This window comes from Xyrauchen texanus, chromosome 50 (assembly GCF_025860055.1).
Source record: "Xyrauchen texanus isolate HMW12.3.18 chromosome 50, RBS_HiC_50CHRs, whole genome shotgun sequence".
Taxonomy (NCBI): domain Eukaryota; kingdom Metazoa; phylum Chordata; class Actinopteri; order Cypriniformes; family Catostomidae; genus Xyrauchen; species Xyrauchen texanus.
This window is the reverse complement of record NC_068325.1, coordinates 9,578,413-9,601,611: the sequence shown is the minus strand read 5'-3', so window position 1 is coordinate 9,601,611 and position 23,199 is coordinate 9,578,413. Positions and strand designations below refer to the sequence as shown.

Here is a 23,199-nt window from a genome sequence, read left to right as displayed (position 1 = left end):
TTAGCAAAAGTCAAGGGGGAGGGGAGAACATGAGTAAAACACTTGTGAGTCTTTGCTCATTTATTCAGACATGTCAGTTATCTATACGCATATGTGTATATGTCAGTTAATAAACAACACATCATAAAATCAAGCACAGACTTTATTCACACCATCAGACTACAATGTAAAACACTAATATGCATCGGTTGCTTTGTGTATTCTTCATGAGGTAAAAGCAGCTCTTACATTTATACAGACATTTAGCAATATTTTGACCAAATCAGAGCAGAAAACAGATGTTCACGGTGACGTACCAGTAGGCACGTGTGCTTGTTATATTTGTGCTGACCTCAGACCTGTATACACCTTTCCTAGGACTTAGCATGGGTCAAGATAATTTTTTTAATGTTTTTATTGAGATCGTTTTACGGGTGCTTTTCCATTCACCGCCATTGTTTCATCCCACTGATGGTCACAAATATGGCGGCTGTGGAGAAAAAGTGACGTCACTGAAACAGGTCAATAAATTCTACTCTCTGTCCAGTAGGTGGCAATATGCATAAAGAATGCGAATCGCCAAATCAAAATTAGGGTGTGGAAATGAAAGTGGAGATTTAATGGAAAAAAGGACTTGAATATCAATCTGTTTCTTACCCAAACCTTTCAAATCACTTCTGAATATATGAATTTAAACACTGGAGTCATATGGATTACTTTTATGCTGCCTTTATGTGCTTTTTGGACATTCAAAGTTCTGGCCGGCATTCTCTTAGATATTTTTTCTAAACATCTTAGTTTGTGTTCAGCAGAAGATAGAAAGTCGTACACATCTGGGATGGCATGAGGGTGAGTAAATGATGAGAGAATTTAAATTTTTGGTTGAACTATCCCTTTAAGGCAAATGTCACAGTTGCTCATAAGGGATGTGAAAAAAGAAAAACTCTAGTCAACTTTCTTATTCCAAATAATTTTGTTTTCAAATAATTTTTAATTAATGACAAGAGAGATGATAATCATTAAACTGTGCCAATTAGCCCCATGGTACATCCATGATTTTTTTAGACCATGTAATGCGTTTTTACAATTTTTGGACGTATTACAGTAGTGCCATGGTGTTCATTGGCATACCATGGTGTTCATTGGCATACCATGGTGTTCATTGGCATACCATGTAAATAACATACTTGCATAAATTTGGTAATCATGCAGTACCATGATATCAAAGTACCACGGTATTGCAAATAATAACTGATACCGCGTAAGGGTAATATAAGAAACGATCATACCTATAAATTGACGCAAATGGTTGCTCCTAAACGTGTTTTCACATTTATATCAATTGATTTTAAACAAACTCTATCCTTTAAACATTATTTTAAAGCATATATGTTTTATATTTCACATACGCTTCTTTATCTTTCGGACGTCCCTCTCAAAACTCAAAGAATCCGCCTCTGCGTCCCACCATATGCTTGAGGATACTACACGTGACTTGGTTGGTTTAAAGAGCTTTGATTGACAGGCTTTTAGCCAATCAGATGTCAGCATCGCGGCAAGTATTAGCTACACAGGCGGGCGCAGTGCCTACTCGCAGAAAGTGCCACGACTCCAAAAGTCAGCGGCGATTTATAATCATTGAATCATTTGACCGCAGGTAAGCACACGTTTTATTTCACCTTTTATCATGATGTATATTGCAGTTGTATTAATCTGATAAAGTTATCTCTGTCTGAGTATCGGTGTTGTTGCAATGTTGCTTTTCCGGATTGTGTTGGAAAATATATTAATTATTAGATGGTTGAACTTGTGTATTGTTGGCATTTAAAAAAGTTATTATGAAAACAATATATATTATGTGTTATTTGAAGATGCTTTCATTGACTTTCGTCATTCTTTGTTTTTATCTAGCTGCATTTAATAATGTAACGGCATTGTTTGTTTTGTGGATTCAGGTTTTAATTCTTGGAATTTAGTTTACTTTGCATATTGATAATGAATCTCAGAATAGATCTTTATTATATAGAATATGTTATTTTGATTGTATAGCCTAACACTTTGAAAATAACTCCAAGGTTCATTGCATCTCCCTGATTAAGTAACAGATCCAAATATAGTGTTTACCTTTTCGTTGTACAAAGGTTGCACTGACATTTCTTAATTTCTACACTTGGATGTGGATGAGGTGGAATTCCTAAAGCCAGATATTTATGTAAAGTCACTGTTTTTTGCTGAAAGGGTTAATGTCTGACACATTAAAGCAGCCCCCTTTCACTGAGATTCACTGGATACAGGAAATCTTCATAACTTCTAACCTGAATCTCTACTGTTTGATTTTCTCATGTGAACCCAAAAATTGTGGTAACATGTCTTAGGAAGATATCTGCATACATTTAAAATTGTGGCATGTAACTTAGTGGGTAACTGAAGTTCTGCGTGTTGATACAGCCCTTTTGTGTACTAAATTGTAGGGATTCATGATCATATAGATTTTTTTCCATTAACAAAAAAGTTTAAAAAAAAAGAATGCCAAAATACAGCAGTATCACCATTTGATACCATCTGTGCACCATGGTACATCCACTGTACTTTATGTCATTATTTGGTTAAGTGGGGGGAAAAAAGCATATTGCACAAGTTATAGGCTATGTACAGTAATGTTTTTTTTGTATGTTATTTGCAAAGGGGTGGGTTTCTTTTAAGGCCAGTCAGTATTGCATTCTCTTCCCTACCTGAGGCACACATTTAGAGATGCCCCTCTGTTGAAATTCCAATAATGAGTTGCACTGGCTAGTGCAAACACAAGGATGGGAGGGGGAGGTTATTGTGGTTCGCTGCACATAGACCTGTCCTTTGGAAACTGAATGTGTTTGAGGGAATGCTGAGGAGCGTGGTCTCTCGGCGGGATGTTGCATAACATGAGCCCCAGTGGGCAAGATTTACGGAGGTGCCGTTTTTCAGTGAAAATAACTTTGCTTTTTCAACATTTGCAGTAGAGATGTTTCACACTGTCTGTAGACATATTTTTCTTTCTGGCAATTGCTAGGCACTGTGCAACCTGCACTTAAATGTGCAATAAGTATTTTTCCACAAAAAGTTTTACATTAATTGTACTTTTGACAAGTATGATTAAAACTCCAAATCAGTGGCTCCAATTAAATTTTATTTAACATCTATGAGTGGAATCCCTTATGGTGTCCAAAGTTTTGAGAACACATGACCTGCCGAATACTCAAATCTCAAAGGCAGTGTATCAGTTAACAAAAACTTGCTTTTGCATGTTGCTGCATCCTTGGTAGTGGATCATTTTCAAAACCTAGTGCATCTTTAAGGTGAAATTGTTCAAAAACAATCTCTGAAACCTTAAGCTTTAGTGTTGATTCTTTTGTCTGTCCTAATTTTTTAAATGTGACTTGTGTGAAACTCTCAGAGGAGGTTGCCCTTCACAACCATTTAGTTCTTGCTTGCACAATTGAGTGTTTCAATGGAGCATAGCCTTTATCTTAGGTACTAATGGATTTTGTTCTGTTGTTGGATCAGGATTAGGAGGGACGAGACTGAGCAAAGATGGATGTATACGACCCTCAAACTCTTGGAATCATGGTGTTTGGTGGCTTCATGGTCTTCTCTGCCATTGGCATCACACTCGTCTCCACTTTTTCCATGAAGGAGACATCTTACGAAGAAGCCCTGGCCAAACAACAACAAGAGTCAGGCAAGACCCCAACCCAACGTTCTGACAAGAAGAAAAAGGCATCTGAGAAGAAAAACAAGGCCAGAAAGAAGGAGGACAAACCCAATGGAAAACTTCCAGAATCTGAGCCTGAGTCCTACCCTGAAACTGAACCTGAACCTGTTGTCAAAATCAGTGAATCTGGACCAGCACCCCAAGTAGAACCAGAAACCCAACCAGAATCTGTGACCAATCCCAAGTCTGAAGTTACACCCAAGCAACCTGTACCTGAACCATTTCTAGTTCCTGAGGTTGCTAAGTGCACTTCCCCACCCGATGTATGTGCCGTAGTGGCCCCATCTGCTCCTTCCCCAAAGAAGAAGAAGAAGAAGGTAGCCAAGGTGCAACCAGCCCCTGCCAAGCCAGTAGAGATCCCAGAGGTTGTAGTTAAAGAGGAACCAGTGGTCGCCAAGGTGGCTGTGAAAGCAGAGGTCGCTCCCGATGTAGTTGCTCCTCCTCAGGCTGAAGAACCCAAGCTAGAACCCAAACCTGAAGTTCCAACCAAGAAAAAGTCCAAGAAGAAGGCTGACCCAGGTAAGTGTCAAATGGTCATATCCATCTAAAATATTAAATATTAGAATCCTGAGCAGTTTTTTAAGAGCATCCTAATTTATAATTGTTTTTATTTGAAGTGGTAACTGTAGAGATGGTCGATGTCCCCCTGCTGTCACCATTTAAAACCTTGGTCACCAGTCTGAACAATTCATCATTTAATGAATCAGAGATGCAGAAACTCTTGGAGATCATCAGCAAGAAGGCAGGAAAAGACTCCTGGCAATTGGTACTTGCTCAACATGTCTTGCTTTCTATGTGAATACGTTTCTTCATCTTGTAGCACTAATGTCTCTTTCTTTTTCACTCTAATTGGCAGGCATCTCAGAAGGGAGACCCACTGGCATCATTGAAGAAACAGCTTGAGGACAAGGAAAAGCAGTTGACTGCTGAGCAGGACAACATAGCTGCAGCCAAGACACGTGTCCGTGAGCTTACCAAGGTGACATGTACAAAAATGCAGACTTTACAAGTTAACCAATGATGGGTACAAGCTAGTCTCCATTCACGATTGAGTGTTAAGGAAAGTCACAGATTTTGCAAAAAAAAAGAAAAAAAATTCTGGTCCTGAAACCACATTCCTGTCATAGTCATGCACATAACCCTATCCCTAATATCTGATTAGTTGATCAAGAATGTTGTTCAAGGACCTACACTAATGTTGCTCCAGGAACATGTCACACTAAGGAAAGGGGTAGTGAACCGTATCTTTGAATATCATTGCTCTGGCCAATAGGAGCTGAGTTCTGCAAAGAGCAAGATGACATCTGTTGAGACCCGTATGAGCTCTGAGCTAAATGCCCGTGGGCAGGAGATCGCTGCTCTACAGGCTCGTATGCAGGCATCCTACCAGGAGCACGTCCTTGAGACACAGCAACTCAACAGCAAGGTCAGAGGTCATCAGCCTGTCACACTGTCTTTCTCGCTAGCCTGTCTAGTGTTTAGTTCAGTTAATTCATGTGTTTTTTGTGTTTGGGCACAGATCCAAAGCCTGCAAGAGCAATTTGAGAATGGACCAAATGCTCAACTAGCCCGTCTGCAGCAGGAGAACTCCATTCTCAGAGATGCCCTCAACCAAGCCACCAGCCAGGCGGAGAGCAGGTATGACATGCATTGTTTTTGCTATTGTATCCGTTTGGTGTTGCTAGTGGTACAGAAATTGCATGCTTCCCCTTTTACGTTTTTCATCTTTTGTAACTGTTGTCTAGCAGTTAACATATGTGCTCGAAGCACGAGCCTTGGTGCTCATGTAGTAAAGCAGTTTCTAATATTTTTCACATGCACAGGCAGAATGCAGAGTTGGCAAAGATGCGTCAGGACTGTGTGCATCTCAACCAAGAGCTGAAAGAGTGCAAAGTTGCTCAGCATGCAGATGAAGACCGCAGGAAAGCTCTGGAAACCAAGATTGCAGCAGCAGAAGAAGAGCTAGCACAAACAAAAGTAAGCCCTGATCTCTGACCTCTTTCCTGTTATCTCCTCTCTGTCAGGTGGTTGTGGTCTTTATTCCGTGACAGTTCTGTTACCTCAAGGTAGGAATTTTACCATATACGTGTACTTAACTTCCATAAGCAATGGCTATCTGTCTTTGGGATTGCAGGTATTTCTCTCAGAATATTGTGTATTTTTTTGTCGGTGGGTATTTTTAAGTTTTTTGTTCTTCAGTATAACTATGTGAGAAATGTAAATGCCTGTGGCTGTTGAGTGATGACTCCTTGGATTTGAATCAATAATTGACAAATAAACTGCACAAAATGAATCCTGCTGTTGGGTAAAGACACATATTCCATTGTAATAGCCGGATAGGCCACTCAAGACTGACCCACACATTTTTACTACCAGACGAGGACTCACCCTATATGTGCCTCATGTCAGAGCTCACTCTCTGTGAAACATATTTTGTTTGACTGTTATATTTTTATTCTTTTGAGAAAAATGCCGTCCTGTTGACACCCTTGAAAAGGTCTTTAACAAAGTCAGTCCAGAATTAGTTGTAGCATTTTTTGAAAAATGGATCTTAATCTTATTTTGACATATTTGAATATTTTTTAGTTTTTTTACATATTGTATTTTAACCTAGATTTCACCATGAAAATAGCCATAGAAGTTTGCACAGCATTAAAAACCAAAAAATTTGGATTTGATACTAAACGCACTGTATCTGGTGTGTCTAGGCAAACCGTGTGGAGGCTGAGCAGGTTCTGCAGCAGAAGTTGGATAAAGTCAGTGATGAGCTCCGTCAGGCTCAGGATAACAGCACCACCCTACATGCTCAACTAGACGGAGCAAAAGAGCAAACAAAGACCCTTACTGGTAAGTAGACCTAAACACCTTACTATCACTCTCAAAGTTGGAACACATTTGACTGAATTTAAGTTTCAGTCATGAATCTAAATGTTCCTACTCTCTGAAAGTTATTAATGAAATAAGTGTCCTGAAATATCTTACTGGTCTCTGTGACCGCTCTAGATTCTGCAAACAAAACAGTGCAAAAAAACAAAACAAATGTGTCCACACACCACAGGCAATGCCACTTTCTGCTTGTCAATCCTTTTGCACGTTCTCGTAGTATTGTAGTTGCAGCGAATTATTGGGGCATAATGCCATTTTTATGCCATGTTGCTCATAACAGTTAAATTCAATTAAAATTTGTTTATAAGCCACAAATTAAAACAACAGATGGTGACCAAAGTGCTGTACAATACAAAAGGGTAAAAATAGCAGGATAATACATATAGATGGTTTTAAAATCATGTATTGTTGATGCTGATCTAATATAAATAGGTAAACTGTTCCACAGTTTAGGAGTAGCTACCGCAAAAGCGCAGTCACCCCTCATCTTCGATTTAGTCCTAGGGGCTATCAAGGGCTTCTGATAAGACGATCTGAGGATCTCTGAGGATTGTGCATATTCAACAGGTCAGCAAGGTAGGGAGGTGCTAGTCCATTTAGGGATTTAAAAACTAAAGTATTTTATAATCAACTCTAAATCGAACCATCAGCCAGTGAAGATGGCGTAGAATAGGAGTAATATTATCATGTTTACGGGCCCCTGTCTGGCTGCAGCATTATGGACCATTTGCAGTCTTGCAAGGGAAGTGTTGTTTTAGATTTTCTCCCTTTTTCTCCCCAATTTGGCATCCCCAATTTCCAATGCGCTCTAGGTTCTCATGGTGGCTTAGTGACTCCCCTCAATCCGGGTGGCGGAGGTCGAATCTCAGTTGCCTCCACATCTGAGACAGTCAATCCGTGCATTTTATCACGTGGCTTGTTGAGCACATTACCACAGAGACCTAGCATGTCTGGAGGCTTCACGCTATTCTCCGCGGCATCCACACACAACTCGCCACACACCCCATCGAGAGCGAGAACCACGATGAGGTTAACCCAACGTGACCCTACCCACACCAATTGGTTGCTTAGGAAGCCTAACAGGAGCCACTCAGCATGCCATGGATTCAAACTTGTGACTTCAGGTGTGGTAGTCAGCTTCTTTACTTCCTGAATAAAAGCATGGATAACCTTTTCAAAATCCTTATAAAACAGGAGAGGCTTTAGGCCTTAGATAAATGTCTCAATTGAAAAAAAATAGTTTTAACGATTACATTTATCTGTTTATCGAACTTAAGTGCGCTGTCATGTACAGAGCATACATTTTTATCTGACGATTTAAGAAAAGGGGCCAAATGTCTAAATTTAACTCGCAGAGCCAGCCATCTCAGAAGGGCCAAACATAACTATCTCTGTTTTCGAGTCATTGAGGCATAAAAAGTTTAAAGACATCCATGATTTCACATAATTTAGGGATCTAATGCATTCCTGTTATTTGTTTTCAGCAGTAAGTAAATTTGGATATCATCTGGATAGCAGTGAAATGATACCCCATGTTTCTTATACACACTTCCTAAAGGAAGCATGCACAGAGAGAATAAGGAAGGGGCCAGAATAGAGCCCTGAGGAATGCCACAAATAAGAGGGGCCGAGACGGATGAGAATTCTCCTAGACGTACTGAGAAACTTCTATTTGAGAGATATGATTTGACCCAGTTTAGAGCATTTCCACAAATACCCACGCACCACTCAAGGCGAGAAATGAGAACACTATGATCTATAGAATCAAAGGCTGCGCTAAGACCTAACAGCGCCAGAATTGTCAGATTTCCTGCGTCAACAGTTCAGAAAATATCATTAAAATCTCATAAGTGTTGATTCAACACCAGACTGAAATACTTCAAGGATATTTTTTTTATCTAAAAAAAGGCAAGTACCGCTTTCTCCATGATCATAGAAATACAAGGTAATTTAGAATGGGTCTAAAATTAGAAAGAGCTGTCCAATCAAGGTTTTTCAAGGAAAGGCAGCACAACTGCATGTTTAAAATACTCTGGTACCTGTGACCAAACTTTTGTTTATTATGGACAGTATACTAGGAACAACAGTGTCTATAATTTACTTCAGGAATTTAGTCGGAATATCATCTTGAGGTGAGGTAGTGGGCTTCAGTTGTACAACAATCAGTCTTCAAAGAGGTAGTGTGGCTAATCCAATGGCTCAGTCTCGTGGAAGTAGAATAAGCAATTTAAGCCACAGCTCCTTTTTTGATCTAAAAGCTTAAATGCTTGAGATTTTAGAGTTTTTTTTTAGGCAAATATAAATTGTACCTATGTATGAATTTGTTTACAAAACTAAGTTTTGGATTGGATAGTGAAGGAAAAGCAGATAAATAAAAAAAATGAGTCCAGCATATGTGGGAACTCCTTCAATACTGTTTCAAAAGCATTTCAGGATATACATTACTGTGCAAAAGTCTTAGGGACATAAGATGTTTCACAAAAGCATTTGTCTTAAGATGGTCATTTATATCTTGTGCTTTAGTGTGTCAATAGGAAATATTGTTTGGAGACTCCCAAACATTACTTTTGCAAATAGAAAAGATTAGAATAGAAGAACAGGGAGCCCTGCAACAGATGTCATGTCCCCCACAAAGCCCCCCACTGAATATTGTGTCAGTCTGACATTAAATAAAGAGACAGAAGCAATTGAGACAGCCGAAATAGATAAAAGAACTGTGGCGAATTCTCCAAGAATCTTCAAGCATGCTATCTGCCAACAACCAAGAAAAACTGTGTCCAGGTGTACCTAGGAGAATTGGTGCTGTTTTGAAGGTAAAGGTCGTCACACCGAATATTGATTTAGCTTTCGTATGACATTAAGTGATAAATGAAAACTATTTATGCCATTATTTTGAAGACATCGTCACTATGCAAAATTTTTCAAAAGTGCCTAAAATGTTTGCACAGTACTGTACATTACAAAGTTGGTTGAGAATATGCACAGACTGGGCAGAGCCGTAATCTAGACAAAGGGTTTGATCTAATTTGAAGTAGCTTGAATAAAAGAGTTTTGTTTAGTGGTCGACCGATGTCGAAACCGATACCTGGCGAGCAGGATGGCGGATAACAGTCATAAATGCAGATATCGATAATACAATTTAGCAACAGCAAATTAAATGTGCACAAAATTTCTAAAGTGAAACGAGCTCTTAATAAGATATTTACTCAAATTTGCTTAAATTGGAAATAACTTCTATCCTTTGACAAATCTATTGGTAGAGTTTAGAATTGACACATGAGAAAGTTAACACTTCTGTTCATTTGCCATGTCGATGCCGATAATCGCAAAATGTCCAAATATCGGCAGATTAATCAGCATGGCCGATATATCGGTCCATCACTAATTTTGTTTACATTTTTGGGGGTTACTAAATAATTGCCATACTTCTATTTGTGTTGTGTCATAGTTTTAATGCCTTTTATACTAAAATGTGGACAATAGTAATAATAAAGGACGAGTAGGTGTTTTCAAACGTTTTGCTTGTAGTGTAGATCAACACACAGAATTTGCGTGTAAGAACACTCCAAAACATTAACATTGAAATTTGTAAATATTGTCATGATGTTCTCTATTTCCAGAGCTCCAGGAGCGTATGCGAGTCACAGAGGCAGATCTGAAGGACAGATGTGAAGAACTGGAGCTGCTGAGAGCACAGCTGTCTCAAACAACAAAGGGCGCTGTGGAAACAGAAGCCCCTGAGACTCAGGTACACAGATCTGCCACTCACATCTCATTGCCATTATAATGCACCAAAATTGCAACTTTCACCATGTGGAAATTTTGTAAAAATGCTTGCCAGGATTTTAATAACACAAACCATTGGGCTTATATCACCCTGTATCAAAAAAAAAGGAAAAAAAAAAGAGTACTGTATATATGTATATGTTTTGGTTCTGTACAGAGGGACAATTCAGAGGAGGTTGAACAATTGAAAACCAGGTAATGTGGAGTCAATTCATATGATTGATATTTCTAAGTTTAATATTCAAAGTGGAATGGTAATATTGATATAAGTATATTCATGTATTGTGTGCAGTCTGAAAGAGAGGGAGGATCAGCAGACAACACTTCAGGCGGAGCTTACGCAGCTGAGGGAGGAGCTTGACACAGTAAAGAAGGCTCAATCTGAGGCAGCTCAGAATAGGTACATCCACTGATATCATTTAAAGTCTCAACACATAAGAATAAAGTAATAAACCACCAATATATATCCTGACTAGTTTCCCGACTAGCTTCATTTTTATAATGCCAACAAAATAATTGAATATTTTGTAAATATTCTATATTTTATGCAGCTGTACTTGTTATTATTGTCCTGACTTTCAGTTATTTGTGAATGTGGTGCTTTCTGGCATCTGATGTAAACAACATGGATGTGTTCTTCAGGAAAAATGAGGCAGAGACAGAGAGGAGAGAATACACAGCTGAGATCGAACAGCTGAAAACTAGGTATAACATACAGCTCATACTTCTTTCCTTCGGTGTCTGGTGTGAACAATTTCGATAACGTTTTCTTTCTTTCTCTCTTCACCAGTCTGAAAGAAAAGGAGGATTTGGTGGCATCCACGCAGGCTCAAATGGAGCAGATGGAAAGTGTGAGTGCAGCATATATGATGATTGATTGATATGTGTGTTTGTTGTATTTATACAAGTGTTAACTCAATCATAATTTTATATCCACAGACAGAAACGGTTGAATCCGAGCCACCGTTTGAGAAGTAAGAGATGTTTTTAGTCAATTAGATTAGTTTTTTTCCTTATTCTGCCTAAACCGAGATGTTCTTGAAAGTAATTTTTGTTTTTGTGTCCATCAGTTTGGAAAAGGATGCTCGCATGATCTCACTGGAGGAGGAGCTTCAGCAGCTAAAAGAAGAAATGGAGCGAATGAAGAATAAGAGCAATGTAAGTCTGTCCGTTCATTCATGAGGATGACAGTCACATCACATCATCTAGGATGAAAGGAGACGTTTAGCTTAATGTTCAGGCTGCTAATTTTTTCAAATTTTGACAATGAATGGTGATTTACACTGTCAAGCTTAAAGGACAAAATAATACCATAAAAGTTGTATAAATGCAGATGTATCACAGTTGATGGATGGGCAAGGAGGAGGCGAGAACCGGCTTGTCAACATAAATTATATTTTAATGAGAAACTTAAACTCAAAAACACATAAACAAACACACATGACGGACATGTCCGTAATTCTCTCTCTCTCGAACCATCGTCACCGGCCGCCTTTATCCCTCGCGCGCCTCATCAGGCTGATTGGGGACCGGTAGCGATATTCCGACCGGCCCCGCCCCCTCCGCTCCACACTCCTCCCGGCGTTATCTCAGGCGGGGTGCCACCGGCATGACGTACACCCCCATCCCTGGGGCGGGGTGTATCTTACGTCCGCGTGGTCATCCCTGCCTTCCTTGCCCTGGGAGGAGACAGGAGGGAAGACAACAACAACAAAACAAAATAGGTGAGGGAAAAGGCCAACACGGTGCGACAGGGAGAGAGAGAGAGAGAGAAAAAGCTCACTCACCGGTTCTCTGATGTACCGTCAGCGTGGTCCTCGAACACTCCTCCACAATCAGGCGGGCGACAGCCGCTCCACCCCGGGCGAACCGGAGTGAAACCGTCGACCCCAGTGGGTAGAACGCGCCTCCGCTTTTCTGGCGGCAAATGGGGACACTCCTCCGCCCCTGGCAGCGGCTCTACCGCTCCGGGCGGTCAGAGTTTCTTCCCTCCTCCCTCGCGGACGGCGGTCTTCCCTCGACCCCTCCGGCGTCTCTGGGGACGGCAGGGCACTCCTCCGCCCCGGCAGCGGCTCCCTCGCTCCAGGCGGTCGGGTATCCAGTCCCCACTTGCCCCGCGGATGACGGCCGTACCCGCATCCGGGCGGTCGGGCTACTCCGTCACCCGGCAGATGGCAGCGGCGTCCCTGGGTGGACGGCAGTGTCGAGGACTCTGCGACGGGCATCCCTCCTCCTTCCCGGGTTTCAGCACCAATGTAACACAGTTGAAGGATGGTCAAGGAGGAGGCGAGAACCGGCTTGTCAACATAAATTATATTTTAATGAGAAACTTAAACTCAAAAACACATAAACAAACACACATGACGGACATGTCCGTAATTCTCTCTCTCTCGAACCATCGTCACCGGCCGCCTTTATCCCTCGCGCGCCTCATCAGGCTGATTGGGGACCGGGCGCACGATATTCCGACCGGCCCCGCCCCCCTCCACTCCACAGCAGACCATATGACTGGCATGCTATATTCTAAGTCTTCGGAAGTCATTCAATAGCTTTTATGTGAAAGTATAAGTTGTTATTAATTGAAATTCTTGGTGTGTTCAGGAACTGCAGGAAAAGAACTACACAACGGTTGAGGCTCTGGCTGCTGCTGAGAGGCTGAGTGAAGAGAGACTGAGCCAGGCCAGGGCTGCACAGGTGACACTGATAAACACACACTCATTTGTATATCTACAGAATACACAAAGGGTATGAAGAATGAGGTGTTCATTAACATCACGATGGTGAAGTTGGATAAAACAATTAAATATTTGTCTTCTGATGCATGAACTGAAGTGATCAAAGAGTGTGTGTGTGTGTGTGTGTGTGTGTGTGTGTGTGTGTGTGTGTGTGTGTGTGTGTGTGTGTGTGTGTGTGTGTGTGTGTGTGTGTGTGTGTGTGTGTGTGTGTGTGTGTGTGTGTGTGTAGAGTGAGGTAGAGCAGAAACTGAGTTCTTTCCAGACAGAAGCCAGAAATGCCCTCCAGACACTCTTTCCTCACATCACCATTGAAACACATCAGGTTAGAATTCCACTGAGGATATACAGAAAAAACATTTCATCAAGTTCAGTTAATTGTTTATTTTACTAAAATAATATGTACTTTATTTAATTGTATTTGTTTAATTTTTTTTATATTTGTTTAATTTCATTCTTAGTTTATTTATTTTAGTTATGCATTGTTAGTCTTTTTTATAAAGTAAAAACATAATTAGTATTTTACTTTTAATTTAATTAAATGTAGTTTATTGTTTATTTGTCCTTTTTTAGTTGTATTTCAATTTTATTTAGTTTAATTTTGTTTTAATTTTTAGTAATTTTTTTATTTTATTTTTTACAAATGAATAATTTGTCTTTTATTTTAAATAAAGTAAATAATTAGTATTTTACTGATTATATTTTACTTATTTTAATTTGGTTCTAGCTGAAGTGTGTCATAACTGCATCACTAGCACCACAAATTGGAATTGGAAAAATAAAAAAATTAAGCTTTCTGAATACACCATTCGGTCAAACAGATAGCCCCGCCCCCAAGTCACACTATTGGTTTAGTCAATGGTTGTCTCGAATGAGATGGGTCACTCAAAACAAAAAATTGCATTTTCATAGCGTCACAGAAACACAGCATTTACTGTTGTCAAGAAAATTAACATTTAGTTGGCTTACTTATACATGTCTCTGGATATTAAGCTGTGATAGAAAAAGTTACATGCTTCAGCTTTAATAGTTTTTTTACTAATGTAATTTTTTATTCATTTTATTTAGTTTGTTTTTTAGATGATTTTGCTAATGCATAATTAACCACTTATTTTAAATAAAGTAAATCATTATTTTTTACTGATTATAATTTACTTATTTTAATTTAGTTCATTTTGAATCGTGTAATTTGTACTTTTAATTGTATTAGTTTATACTGGTTTAGTTTTGTTTATATTTTTATTTATTTAACTGAATTTAAATAACTAGTATTTGACTAAATATATTATATACTTATTATATTTAATTTAATGTATTTTTTACTAATAAAAAATAACTTGTAATTTACTTTATTAAAGGGAAAGTTCACCCAAAATGGAAAATTCAGTCATTATTTACTCACCCCTGTGTTGTTAAACCCTGTAAAAATAAAATCTGAATTTATTTATTTTTTTTCTTAACACAAATGGAGAAATTGTGAAAAGATTTTGTGCTCCGTGATTAATTCAGAAGTCTAATAAATGATTCCATGTGACTCATGGTTGTTATGAAATCACACGATAAGGTTTGGTGAGAAACAAACTGAAATGTTATGTATGCGTGAACTGTTGCTCTTGTCCTATCATGAACGCGCGCACAGGAGATCAATGGTCAGTGAACATTTTCACTAAATAATATATTAGATTTTGGTTTGTTTCTCTACAAACCTTATGGTATGCTTTCATAACAATCACGATTCTCATGGAATATTTTGCATTATTTTGAAGCTTGAAGAGGTGGTCACTATAATGTACCATTTTATGACATCACTGAGCACAACGTTTCTTCACAATTTCTCCCCTTGTGTTAAGAAAAATACAGAAAGTCAAATGGGGTTATAACAACACAGGGGTGAGTAAACAATGACTAAATGTTCATTTTTGGGTGAACTATCCCTTTTAAATAATATTTTTTTTTAATGAATATTTGGGCTGAATGCGTGTGTTGTAGAATAACTGGCTGGAAGCATTCACACATGAAGCACTGGTGAGCCTCACACACAGTCAAAAGTGTCCAACAGAAGAGCAGACAGAAACATCAAGCACAGAACTGATGGTGAGAGATCCCATCTGTAACACTGAGCAGGAATTTTCTAGTCTTCTTTTGTTAGAGCCATCTCCTCATGTCCCATGCTCATCTGTATATCTGTGTCATGCAGGAACTGCAACATAAGCTCGCCCAATCAGAGGAGAGTCAGAGGTCACTGCATGCTGAGTGTGAGCAGTACAGATCCACTCTCAGTAAAACGGTACAGCGACACTCGCACATTTTTCATACACTATGCACTATGCTTTATTCTTAAAGGTGTATTAGATTTATTTATTTTTGGTCGTTTTATGTTTGTGCAGGAGAGCGTGCTGCAAGTTCTGCAGAAGAGTGTGGAGGACGGGGAGCTCATGAGGAATTCAAAGAGCTCAGATGCAGAAGAGCAGAAGCAGGCAGTATGAACTTCACTACACTAACCTTTTCTGGTTTTCTGTGCTGTTTTCACATCCCTGCTGTTGTGCTAAATTTGTGGGTATCTCATACAGGCCCTGGATCAGGTGACAGTGCTAAAGGAGACTATAGAGATGATGAAAGTGGAGAGACAGGATACAGATCAGGTGCATACTTATACAACCATCCCAATCGGGATGCTCAATGCTTTTTGGTGCAATCAACCTACAACATATAAATCGATTAATTAAGAGTTGTCTCTACATAACTAACTGGGGGAGGAGTAAGTATTTAACATAAAAAAAAAAAAAGATCACATCACTTTTTTAAGTTTAGTCCTAGACTAGTGTAGACTAGTGTTGATTGTTTTTATTCTAAGACCAGAATTAAAATGTGTCACATAGTCCTTAATAGATGTTCCATAGACTCATTGTGTCTGTTTTGAGAGAAACTCAAATTCTCACTTAAGGTTCCTCTCTGTTCTCAACAGCTGAAGGGTCAGGTGATGCTGCTGGAGGCACAGCTGGAGAAACAGCTGGAGTCCATAACCATCAGCCAGACTTATGCAGAAGAAATGTCTCAGGTAAAACTACTTGCTTATGTGCCAGTGTTTTCCAAAGTTATTCGTATTTTTATTTTAGCTTTTTACAATTTACTTCACATTTCAGCATAGTTTAAGTTACAGTTTAGTTTTTATTTTATGAACATTTCTATTTCGTTTTTATATATTTAGGGGCCAAGCACCAAAGGTTCGTAGGCATCTACTGTATCCATCAATGTTCTAATTATTATTCTCCGACATCTGGTACGATGCTAACTCAAACCCTCTAGTGCCACGTTGCACACGTTTTGGCCTATAACTTTTGAAGACCTAGAAATAAAATACATTTTTCCTCCAATTCATTTGGGTCATGCATGCCGAGTCCTAATGGTTTCATTGTTTCAAAGCGTCGCTGACTATATTTCCGTCATTTAGAATTTTCCGGAAAACCTACTTTTTCGAACTCCTATTGGACCGTATGTCCAATTCACTCTAAATTTTGCACACATCAACTAGAAACACAAAAAGTAATGGAATTCGAGATGATAGAATTTTCTTCTCGACCATATTGGGTGTAGGCTATTTGGAATTTTGACTTAAATTGCTGTATTTTAGAAACACATTGGTGTATCATTATGAAATTTTATTTGTGTCATCGGTGCATGTCCTGAAGGTATATAAAACATTTGGGAAAAGCACCCGTAGTGGTGAAGTTATATAAAAAATTTGCCAATTGTCACGAGACTTGTGTCGTTAGCTTCCTTGGTTCATACTGAGTACCAAATTTTCCATGGTCAGCCACACTTACTGTCCACTATTTTGAATTTTTATTGAAGACCTACTTTTTCGACCTCCTAAAAGGATCTGAGGCTATATCTCAGCAACGCTTTAGCACCATAGCCACCACACCCTGACCACACCAAATAAATTTGGTGACTGTGCCACTTATTGGTCAAAAGTTGTGTTGTGTTGTAATTTAAGCAATTCTACTGACATTTTTACACCACTAAGTCTAATCGTTAGGCTTGGGATTTATGCTATTTTCACGCATCGACAATCAGAAGATTGTCCTGATGATTATTGATGTATATCTATAATCATGCCAACGCTCCGCGTCATAATTCTGAAGTGCCACGGAGCGTAGCTTGCATAGTTTTCCTTTAAATTCTGCCCAAATCATTATCAAAGGACAAAAATTATTTACTATAACCATCACTGGATGATATATTGTGTGTATGTATCATTCATAGAGCCTACATAATGTATTTTCAATTACAAGTATTTTGTTTTGTGGTTTGACAGCCTGAATGAAAGACCTGTTCAAGGCTACATACAGAGAAATTGCATAATAAACGTCACCATTTCTAACCGCTCTGTTTGCACAGTTACAACAGTTTCATACACTAACCTGCAAACTCATCAATGTCACTTTGTTCATTCTTGAGGTACAAAAACCTTAGTAATTTAGGAACTGCCATCAGCTGTGCGGCATCAGCTCGTTCTCTGTGTGTGTGATACTGGTGCTTATCCTACCCCCGACCTGGCTTCAGTAAATGTTATATCACCCTCTTGTGGTCTCCCAACGCTATTACAACAAACTATTAAACAGAAGGACCATTGAGTGAATTAGAAAGCATGCAAATTAGGCTTCTAATTTAAATGTCAGCAAATTTGTATATATTGATACCTCAAAAATATATTGATAAAATCACATACTAATCAAAAAATTCATTTACTTAGTATAATTATTTTTTTTTTCTCAGTAAAAATGATTTTAAATTGTTTTAGTTTTAAGGATATGTTAATAACTCTGGTTAGGTTAACACGCTGAATATTTTGTGAATATATTGTCCTTTTATCTCTCTTAGATGAAGGCATTGTTATCAGAAACTCAGAGCCAGCTGGAATTATCCAAAGCAGAGGCCCAGAAACAGAAAGCAGAATTTTTATTGGTATGTTTAATATCTCATTACATGCACACAATTAACACGATCAGATACCAGCATTTGGAAAAATTCCGAATTTAAAATTAGCTCCATTTCTATTCATGATTTGGAATTTGAATTGAATTTGTCACGGACCACAGAATGTTGCATTGCTCTTTGAATTGGAATGACAGGAAGAGGAATTTTGTGAATTATAATTTGAAGAAATGTAAAAAAGTAACACAATATAGGCAAGAACGTGTAACTTATTAGGGTTTCTGTTTAAAATTTAAGCCTCTTTAATGTTATTTTGCTCCATTTTTAAGATTTTGGAGTACTTTAGAGCATTCTGGGAATTATGTTTTTTTATGTGTATTATTCATTCATTATTTATTTACGTTACCAATTTCTAAAGGTGGCATTTCAAACTTTTTTTTTATTTAATTTTATTATTTATTATTTTATTATTATTAATGCCATTGAATGTTTCTTGTTTATGATAACATGGATAATTCATACTTGAAAATGTAAGTGTTTTAAAAACCGCACACAAAAATGATATGAATTTAAAATTAATTCTATTTAAATTTTTACTCACGTAAATGAAACTTCTAAATATAATTCTGCAACCTGTTTGCTACCTCAATTTAAATTCAGGAGTTTATTTAGAATTTTCTCGATTCAGTTCTGAATGGCACATGTGTTATCAAGGAAAACACCTGTTCCTATTTGTCTTAAAAATGAGGGAAGGGCCCAAATGGCTTTCTATTTTGAGTGACAGCTGTACGTTACAGGTCAGGCAGGAGCTGCAGTAAGTGACGCATACGGAATGAGGAGAGGACACAGTCCGCTCAGGTCAGGCTAGTGGACGGCACTCTGGTCAGATTTACAGGAACCACCAAACACATACACCTGTTACCACAATGAAATAAGCCCAGAGAGTGATTAATGGTCAAAGTTAAAGCTGATATGTGCCATTTCTTTTTTCCCGTATCCCAGCTTAATATACAGAGTCAGCTATAAGTAAGCCATTTGTTGAAAAGGAATAACATCTACTCCCTGTGTCGCTGTTCTGTCGTGTTTGGTGATTCCCTTAAAATCTGAAGCTTACTGGTTGGCTTTAACCTTGGTGTGTGTGTTTTAGTATCTGTTGCAGTGGCAATATCTAACCTTTCCTCTCCCATTGTCGGTTGAATATTCTGTTTTGTGCATCGTGTGCTCTGTTACTTGTAAAAGGCCTATGGTAAAGGACAGACTAATGGTTGAGGGTGCTTTTTTATTTTTTTATTATCATTTATAGAAGTTTGCTTGATTGCAGCCACCTGACCTGAAGACATCTTTCTGGAGTGCTTTTTGTCTTTATTCATTTCTAACTTCATCTCTTCTGCTGTTACAGGATGAAGTCATATCCTATCCCATGTCATCATCATTAAACTCCATATGTACATGTACATGCTGCTGTGTTTGTTTACTGGGATCTGTAGCTGACTTGTATCTCACTCTCTGTTCATCTTTACAGGTGCAGACGCAGCTGGAGGAGGCAACAAATAAACTGCAGACAAAAGAGGACATTAGGCAGCAGCTAGTGAATGACTATGAACAGGTCATTTAGCCATTATTTTCCCCATTTAATTTCAATCATTTAAATGAAATAAAATTACTTAATTATTACTAATTTTATTTTATTCATTATTGTTGTAATAAAATAATATCAATATACCAATAATTGTTTATTAATAACATTTTAATTTCATTTGATTTAAGATTCATTTAAATTTTATAAATATTTATTTTATAATAAAATAATGAAATGTAATATCAATATTAATTAATAATAATGTATTACATATATTTTATATTTATAAATACTTTATACTTGATAAAAATTCTAAATAACATTTTAATAAATTTAACATTCTTAGAAAATTATTAGCAATTAAATTAAAATAAAACATTAAATCAAAGCAACAAATTTAAAAATATAAAATGGAATACATTTGAAATAATTTAATACATTTTAAATTAATAATAATAATATATTGATATGAAAATTTCATTATATTAAAAAATATTTTATAATAAATAAAATATAATAAAAATAAAACATTTAAATAAATGTTTTTATTTAATAAATCAAATATGTTATTGTTTATGTAATTGTATTCATTATAAATTTATTTTAGAATTCTAAAATAACAATTTTAATTTCAATCTACTATTAATTTATTAATTCAATTTTAATTTATTTTATTTAAAATTTGTTTTAATTGCATTTAATTACATTTGATTTAAATTGTATCTACATTTATTTTCTTTTTTCATTTTTCTATTTTCATTCAATTATAATTTATAATAAATAAAATATAAGTAAAATAAATAAAATGTAATTTATTTTTATTTTATGTAATTTAATTATAAAATTCTGAAATTGTAATTTAATTTTAATTGATTAACTTCATTAATTTTACAATTTATTTAATTTAATTTTGTTAATAAATGAAGTTTAATTTTAATTGTGTTTAGTTACACTTGATTTTTATCTCAATTTATTTTCTGTTTTAATTAAAATGTAATTTTTAGTTGAATGTGAAGTTGTGTAGAATTTGTATTTATTTTTTTATTTTATTTTTTTATTTTAAATTGTGAGAGTGTTCATATATGACGGTTTCCACTCAGGCACAGAAGTGTGTGCGGGATCTAGAGGTCCAGTTAGAACAGTTAAAAGCTGTAGAAGAGGGAGCAACTGAAGAACTAAAGGTTCGTACTGCTTTCAACTTCACCAACTCGGGTTAAACCAGCCTATCAAGGAGCTGTGGTCTCAAACGGGTTGTGTGTATGTGTTTCTATGGTAGGAGAGACTGGAGAAAGAGAGTAAACTGACACAAGATCTTGGCCAGGCAGCCACTAAACTGCAGCAGCTCCCGATGAACACTCAGGAAGAGCTGACCAAAGAGAAAGAGACAGTGATGAGCCTACAAGAACAGCATCAGGACAAGGTTCATTACAAACACTATGGATCTCTTCCAGAAACCTAGTGAACTGTTTTGCTGTCAGCTACATAGGCAGCAGCATTTTAAGGGCTGGGATATGGTTTTTTTTTCACATGCTGTTACGCCTCTGCACAGGATCCTCAAGCCCCAATTGATTTTGAGTTGTCCATTAGCATGTTGCTAAGCTAACATTGCGATACTCCAATAGGAATAATAATACATAGAACACACTAATAGGGCTTGGTAAAAAATGTTGATCTACTTGCGATATACATTTGAATGATATCGATTCTTAAATTCCAAGTTCAATCTTTTACTAGATGCAGCAGCCTTCTACAATGCGAGTAAATCACTCAAATATGCTAGCACATTTAGCGCTATGCAACTAAACATTTTTGTGATTAGCCACTGGCTGGAAAATGTTCAGATTCACTCATCAGTAATTTAGTGAAGTAACTTGGCCAGTGCAAAAACGTTTGGTTTTGATTTGACTCGTTCTGTGTAATCAGAGTGTAAATAGTGTACAAAGCATCCCATTTGTCATTGAATAATGTCTCTTTTAATATCCTTTGTGTTCTTTACAGTCAATTGTTGATCAAAAGTATGCGGTAAAGAAGAAATTAGAGTGTGTTATATGCTCATACGCTCAACCAAATCACAAAGACGCTTAAAGAGACAGTACCAGTTTTCGCCGTGTGTTCTACAAATCAATTGATGGAAAACGTTAAATTGAAAATTTCTAAAAAGCTAAAATGTGACAAATGATGAAAAACTATTGATTAAATATAATTTGTAAAATGTATATTTTTGTAAAATCCACTGTATAATTAACCGCATTAGCTTATAATAGAATTTATTTCTATTGTGTAATAAATGTAAGCAAAATGCACATTATAACTGGAATATACCAATGGATTCGGAATCAAATGGAGAGCTTGTGAAGTCAAATCGAATCAGGAAATGTCTATCAATTCCCAGTCCTACACACAAATATTGGGTCCATTATATTACAAATTATTTTTTTTTATAAGATTTACTGTAAGTAAACAATCTGTTCTTTTTCATTTTTAATGAATAATATTTATAATTGACATTTCTTTTGCTTTGGCTGCCATCTTGGATGGATTTTTTCACCGAGGACTCAGGATAGTCTGATTAATTAAAGATGGCCTTGCATATTTATTGTATGTTAGCTGATAAAGACAAAATATAGGCACATTTTTCTAATGTGTTTTCAATTTTTTTCTGTCTACAGGAAATTGAAGAGATAAAAGAAGGGACGTCTGTGTGACCGAACTAAAACAAAAACAACAACAACAACAAATTCCTTATGCATTATTTGCTTTGTATTCTCTCCTGTAGCAAATATAAGAAATCTGAGAAGTGTAAAGGGAGGGGGCATTTTTTTTGTTTGTTTTTACTTTGTTGAGCTATTATTAGGTGACTGAAAAGTTCCCACAAAACCGTATTCAGTGTTAAAGAAAAGGGAGAAGTCTTTGTGTTAAAGATACATGATGACTTGTGCAATCATTCATTTTTTTTAATCTTTTGTATGTTCTCATTGGTGACAAAAAAAGGAATGTTTCATGGTGCAGCAATGCAATACAAGCCTTATATTTTGCAGTTGTCTGCTGAAATTATGATAAAATGATAATAAAAATCAGTATGCTTGATGACTTTTGGTTGGTCATGTTGTTGAGATGATTTATACCTGAATATGTATTATGTACACTACTATTATGATAAGGTTTTTAATAAGACCCTGTGTTGTATGTTGATATGAGCCATGTAGGACTGAGAAAGTAAGCAGAATTTTGACTCGCCCCGCCTTTAAAAAAAAAAAAAAACCGCTAAATCAAGGTTACACTGAGGCACTTGTGAAGAGGGCCAATTTTTGGAGGATTTAAAGGCAGAAATGTGAAGCTTGTAATTTTATAAAAGTACTTACATTCATTTTTCTGTTAAAACGTGTATTATTCGAGCTGTGCAGTTGGTTAAGTCATAATTTTTTCAGCGGAAATGTGTTCTGGGTGGATTAAATTATGTGGCTACGTCGTCATGGCAACACAATTGTATAATTGGCTATAACTTTACACAGAAAATGTTAAGTTGTTTTTTTTCACATCAAAATCATGTT

The 23,199-nt window shown here is 36.9% G+C and overlaps 1 protein-coding gene across 1 annotated transcript; it reads left to right on the top strand.

The window, feature by feature from the left end:
- Window positions 1-1,533: 1,533 nt before the first annotated feature.
- rrbp1b (ribosome binding protein 1b) lies at window positions 1,534-22,729 on the top strand. Its single transcript, XM_052123597.1, has 27 exons — window positions 1,534-1,636; window positions 3,520-4,246; window positions 4,345-4,493; window positions 4,584-4,706; window positions 5,001-5,153; window positions 5,247-5,365; window positions 5,551-5,704; window positions 6,436-6,574; window positions 10,234-10,361; window positions 10,557-10,594; window positions 10,692-10,799; window positions 11,042-11,104; window positions 11,190-11,250; window positions 11,339-11,373; window positions 11,470-11,557; window positions 13,001-13,093; window positions 13,364-13,456; window positions 15,121-15,225; window positions 15,329-15,418; window positions 15,519-15,611; window positions 15,702-15,773; window positions 16,097-16,189; window positions 18,016-18,099; window positions 19,592-19,675; window positions 20,749-20,829; window positions 20,925-21,068; window positions 22,318-22,729. The coding sequence occupies exons 2-27, from the start codon at window positions 3,547-3,549 to the stop codon at window positions 22,351-22,353; spliced, it is 3,126 nt and encodes a 1,041-aa protein (XP_051979557.1). The 5' UTR covers window positions 1,534-1,636; window positions 3,520-3,546; the 3' UTR covers window positions 22,354-22,729.
- Window positions 22,730-23,199: the final 470 nt, after the last annotated feature.

What these genes read in the sequence shown, in the direction of transcription:
- rrbp1b (XM_052123597.1), top strand. Translation starts at nt 3,547, where the DNA reads ATGGATGTATACGACCCTCAAACTCTTGGAATCATGGTGTTTGGTGGC. An exon ending in CATCAAGCACAGAACTGATG is followed by an intron (nt 15,226 to 15,328) that starts GTGAGAGATCCC and finishes TGTGTCATGCAG; the next exon opens with GAACTGCAACATAAGCTCGC. An exon ending in GAGCAACTGAAGAACTAAAG is followed by an intron (nt 20,830 to 20,924) that starts GTTCGTACTGCT and finishes TTTCTATGGTAG; the next exon opens with GAGAGACTGGAGAAAGAGAG.